At 55.9% G+C, this 5,328-nt stretch overlaps 1 protein-coding gene across 1 annotated transcript; it reads right to left on the reverse strand.

The window, feature by feature from the left end:
- Window positions 1-1,514: 1,514 nt before the first annotated feature.
- On the reverse strand, window positions 1,515-3,640 carry LOC123165671 (uncharacterized membrane protein YjcL). Its single transcript, XM_044583358.1, has 4 exons — window positions 3,281-3,640; window positions 2,941-3,170; window positions 2,683-2,793; window positions 1,515-2,594 (listed from the first exon to the last, which is right to left on the reverse strand). Exons 1-4 carry the CDS (start codon window positions 3,544-3,546, stop codon window positions 1,864-1,866), a joined length of 1,338 nt encoding a protein of 445 aa, XP_044439293.1. The 5' UTR covers window positions 3,547-3,640; the 3' UTR covers window positions 1,515-1,863.
- Between the last annotated feature and the right edge of the window lie 1,688 nt (window positions 3,641-5,328).

Genomic DNA, 5,328 nt, shown 5'->3' on the forward strand with positions numbered 1-5,328 from the left:
TTCAAATATATGTTTTGATGTCTAATTATTTTGTACACATTGCACATTTTCTTATATCTGATACATTTTTATACATGGTTAAAATTTTATATATACACATTTAATATTTTTTATACATGATTAACATTTTTTAGAACATATATTTTTAGATGCCTACTTTTTCATAAATTTTTTATACTTCAGGAATATTTTTTATAAACACATTTAAATTTTTCCAAATACATGATTAGTAAAATTTTGAACTTTTTTATATCTACTCACTCCGTCCCAAAATTCTATTCTTAGATTTGCCTAAATACAGATGTATCAAATCACATTTTAGTATTAGATACATCGGTATCTAGACAAATCTGAAAAGCCACTGGTCATCATCCTAGTGTGGCACCCATTCCCTCACGGACTCCCTACAACCGCCGCCTCTTCCTCCTCCTAAAGAAAGCAGCTAGGGTTTCTGCCTCTCGCCGGCTCCGACGCAGGTCCGCCTCGTCTCCGGTGGCCCTAGGGCCATGGAGGCGCGGTGGATCCTGCCTAGGGCCGGCGGGAGGGATTCGTTTTTAGTCGTTTCTTTCAATTTTGTTAGGGTTTGTGTTCTGCTCAGAAGACGAAACAACGGCGGCTTTCTGAAGATGGAATAAAGGTCTCCCCGCCTAGCCCCCGTTCCAGTGGTGCGTCTAGCATCGTTGATGGGCGTGTGGAGGTGTGTCTCCAGCGGATCTATCTTTGGTGGATTTGCTCGGATCTCGTTGGTGTTCGTCTACGTTCGTGTGTCTTCGGATTGGATCCTTCCGATCTATGTTATTCTTCATCTGCGGCGATTGCTGTTCTGGTGCGCTGGTCCTATGTGGCCTTAGCACGACGACTTCCCGACTGTCTACTACAACAAGTTGTGCTCGACTCTGACGATGGAGGGGCGATGACGGCGGCGCGCCTTCAGCTCGCTTCAGTGCTTGTAGTCGTCGCTAGGTGGTCTACGGATCTGGATATAATTTTTTTCATTTTTGGTATTCGTTGTACTATCATGATTGAAGATGAATAGATCGGAAGATTTCCCGCAAAAAAAAAGGTATGTAGACAAATCTAAGAAAAGAATTTTGGGACGGAGGGAGTACTTTTCTTCATGCACATTGTATATTTTTCGTATACATCGAATACAATTTTCATACACATTTGATATTTTCAAATGCATGATTAACAAATTACAAATTTTTCTATGTAAAATATTTTTTGTAATATATATTTATAATATTTGGAATTATAAAAAAAAAGAAAAAGAAAAATGAGATTGTGGCCTGTGGGGGCTGCCGGTCGCTTTCAGGCGAGGCGAGGCTGCCCTTACATCTCGCGTCAAGCGAGACATAGGCGCGTCATTCGACCCCCATGGCGAACCAAACGGCTCCCCTCGCGATGGATCACCCAATAATAAGGTCCATAAGAAATAAGGTCCATAAGAAATAACTATACTGCAATACAATGTGATCACACTAAACACCATCCTAGACAAATAATTAAGCATATAGCAAGTGAAACAAGTTTGACTCACCACTCAAAAATACTTCCTCCGTTCCAGTACAAATCACATACGGATGTATATAGATGCATTTAGAGTGTAGATTCACTCATTTTGCTCTCGATATACTCCCTCCGTCTCATAATATAAGAAACGATTTTGACATTAGTGTAATGTAAAAAATGTTCTTATGTTATGGGACAGAGAGTAGTTTATAGTGAAATCTCTACAAAAACTTATATTTAGCAACGGAGGGAGTAGAAGAGTTCAAAACACTCCATATGAGCTCCATCTAGCAGGAGAAGATTGCCTAAAAAATTCTACTCTGGCAGGAGAAGAAGAAAGAAAGGCACTGACTAGAAGCCGGACATCCTCCGGAGCACGAACATGCCGAAGCCGATGCCGAGGAACGTGGCGATGGAGATCCCGAAGATGCCGACGAGGATGCCGGGCACGACGAGCGAGCTCCACCCCTTCGCCGTGGCCATGGCGGCGGCCGTGGTCGGCCCGCCGACGTTGGCGTTGGACGCGACGAGCAGCTGCTTCCTGTCCAGCCCGGCCAGCCTCCCGGCCCCGAGCACCACGGCGAGGTGCACGGCCACCTGCACGGCGGCGAACGCGAACACGGCGGGCGCCTTGGTCACCGCGTCCACCACGCTGCCGTTGGCGCCCACCACCGCGAAGAACACCTGCATCAGGATCAGCGCCATGGTCTCGCCGGACGGCGCGAGTCTCCCCAGCGCGCCCGGGAACGCCGTCGCCAGGAGCACCACCAGCGCCGTCACGCACGGCAGCGTGCCGCCGGCGGCCACGCCCAGCCCCGCCGCGATCGCCGTGCCGGCCCTGCAGATCGCGAACGACAGCGCCAGCGCCGCGCCGCCGTGCAGCACGGACATGCCGCCCCGGGGCTCGCCCCCGCCGCCGTCCTCCGGGGACGAGGCGCTCTTGGCCTCCGGCGGTATCTTGGACGCCAGCGCGAAGAGGGCCGTGAAGTAGAGCGCGGAGATGAGGTTGTCCGCCGCCACGCCCGCCGCCACCACCGACGGCGTCGTGCCCAGCGCCTCCGAGATCGCCACGAAATTCACCGCTGCCGCCGCCATGATCACATCACAGTGCGTTCGTCAGACATGATCGATCAAATGCATCCATCAGTTTACATCTAGCAAATCCATTACCTCCGCCAATGTAGCTCCCCATGAGAGCGGCGGCGATCTTCCAGCCATCCTGGCCCAGCGACCTCATCGGGAACAGCAGATAAGCCACCGTCGTGCCGATTACAGTTGCAACTACATCCAATTTGAACCATAAGATTAATTGGACATGATCTTTCTTTCCCAAGTTCATCCTAAATAAACTAGTATCTCAGTGAGAGTAGCCATGGATTTCCTCAACTGTTTCTGTTAATTAAGAAAAGAAGGGTCTTTTGGGCCTACCTGATCCGATGAGGAAGGCCTTGAGGAGGTCGCCGGTGGTGCGGACGACGCGGCGGAGGTCGGCGCCGAGGAGCAGGAGCGGGACAGCGACGGGGAGCAGGTACTCCATGACGACGGCCTGCGCGGGCGCGCCGGGCGCCACCAGCCCCGCCGACGACGCCGCCAGGCCTGCCAGGATGCTCACCAGCGCCCCGCTCAGCGCCGCGCCCCACGCCGTCCGCTCCTCCGCCCTGACCAACACATACATGGACGGATCACTCCTACTCCTCCACGGCGGCGACGGACGTGCGCGAGCTGAGGGGCCTCGGCCGGCAGGTCAGGTGGTTTGCGTGTCGGTTACCAGGTGCCGAAGGCCGCGGCGGAGAGGAGGAACGCCCAGTTGCCCCACTGGTCGCCGGGCGCGATGACGGGCACGGCTCGGAGCGGCCGGACATGCCGGAGCCGAGACAGGCACTCGCTGCCGCCGCCGTCACGCGAGAGGCGACGGAGCGGCAATCGCGGTGACCGAGGCGCTGGCAGCCAGAGACTGTCGGGGCAGCGGCGTAGGAGGAGGTGGCACGGCGGCGAGGGGGAGGGGAGGAGCGGGGAGGCGGCCAACGGCGCCATGCCTGCCGGCCGCGCGTGACAAATCCTCTGTTTGTTGTGGCGCGGCAACGGCAGCGCTGGGCCAAGTGTTCTCCCTCTTCTCGCTCGTGACGTAGACCCAACCAACTGCCAAAATAACATTTGAGAAGTGATGGCGACATTGTTGTCTTCTTGTTTCGCATCTGATGATTTTTGTTGTCTTCTGTACTAACTACGCTACTACTACTACTATGTTATTCCCTCTGTAAATAAATAATTATACGTTTTAGATCACTAGCAGAGACCTAAAGCGTCTTATAATTGTTTACGGAGGGAGTACCTATGAGAAACAAATAACATACAAGAGCATCTCCAGCCGTTCAGCCCCCCAGGGCGCCGAAAAAGAACGGCCTGGGGGCGAACCGGCGCTAGATCGGCCCCTGGGGGCGACGTAGCTCCCAGCCACGCCCCAGGCGCCGCCCCCCAACCCGCGGCAAATTCAAACGTAGTCATTCCCGCTCACAAAATAGACGTCACAGTTCGGCGATCATGCGGCCACAGTGCGGCGATCGAATGAAAAGTTCGGCGTACAAAAAGCAGAAAGGACGCGCGTGCGCATCAGACGGCGAGGTCGGCCTCCGGCGTCGGCGGAGTCGGCGTACGCGGGCTTGGCGGCGTCGGCGTGGCTTCTGTGCTGCGGGGAGTCCCGGCGGCATCATCGCTCGGGCTAGGCGGGGGCGTCGGCGTGGGCGTGGGCGTGCTCGAGGGAAGCTGGTTCAGGATGAGGCCACGCTCCGCCAAGTACCACGCCTTGAACGCCTCGTCGTTGCTCTGGAGCATGTCCGCCCCGCCCAGTAGTAAAGCCAGGCCGGTGTTTCTCTTCTTCGCGGAGACGTTAGTCCGGAGTAGGTCGAGCTTGGCGGCGCTGCTCGACATCAACGCCGACCACCGCGCGTCGGTCTTCTCTTCACGAAGGACGGCCCAGGCCTGTGCGCCGGCGAGGCACTGCTTGATGGACTCCTGCACTCGAGCGGTGGCCGCGTCGGCGTGTTTCCCCTTCTTGGCACCTTTGTTGCCGTCCGGTCGCCCTTCTGACATGGCCGGAGTCGGCGCGTCCGGCTTGTAGGTCTCATTGACCTTGTCGAGGGTGCGCCGGACTTTCGCCCACTTCTCGCACTTGTCAATGCGCTTGTAAACGTGAATGTACTTGAATTCGGTGTCGCTGTTGCCCTGCCGATACAGGGCGAACATGCGCAGCAACTCCGCGGAGGAACAAACAGTTGGCGGGCGCAAACGGCGAAGAGAGGCGGGAGACCGGCGTGGCATACCTGATCCTCAACGCTGGCGCCGCTCTCCGGGCGAGCCGCGACCTCCTCGACGACCGCATGCCATTTGTTGCACGCCCCCTGGATACGCCCCCAATGGTTCGCCATCTCCTTCGACCCGCGCTGCATGTAGACGCCTTTGAAGTAGGGGTCGACGAGCTTGCGCTCGTCGAACTCGGCCTTGATGCGCTCCTAGTACGTCTCGATGCTCTGGTTCGTGTCGGTGGTCGGGTCGAGGCAGCCGACTTTCCATGCTTCGGCGAGGCATTCCTCCTCCTTGGACGCCAACTTGATGCGCGACTTGCCTGACCTGGCCGCCCGCTTCTTCTTCTTGCGCCTCCTCGACGGAACAGTCGCCGGCTCCTCCTCCTCCTCCTCCTCTTCGTCCTCCTCCTCCTGCTCCTCCTCGCCGTAGACGTAGCCGAGCTCGCCGTCCATGCCGCCGCTGAGATCCACCATGTCGTCCGGGTTGACGAACCCGGGAGACGCGGCGGCCGCG

Source organism: Triticum aestivum, chromosome 7D, assembly GCF_018294505.1.
Source record: "Triticum aestivum cultivar Chinese Spring chromosome 7D, IWGSC CS RefSeq v2.1, whole genome shotgun sequence".
In the NCBI taxonomy this organism is placed as follows: Eukaryota; Viridiplantae; Streptophyta; class Magnoliopsida; order Poales; family Poaceae; genus Triticum; species Triticum aestivum.

Bases quoted from the DNA above. Each gene is read 5' to 3' on its own strand.
- LOC123165671 (XM_044583358.1), bottom strand. From the start codon at position 3,546: ATGGCGCCGTTGGCCGCCTCCCCGCTCCTCCCCTCCCCCTCGCCGCCG. The intron at 2,794-2,940 runs GTAGGCCCAAAA...AATTGGATGTAG, and splicing joins GGCCTTCCTCATCGGATCAG to TTGCAACTGTAATCGGCACG. The intron at 2,595-2,682 runs GTAATGGATTTG...TGGCGGCGGCAG, and splicing joins GGGGAGCTACATTGGCGGAG to CGGTGAATTTCGTGGCGATC.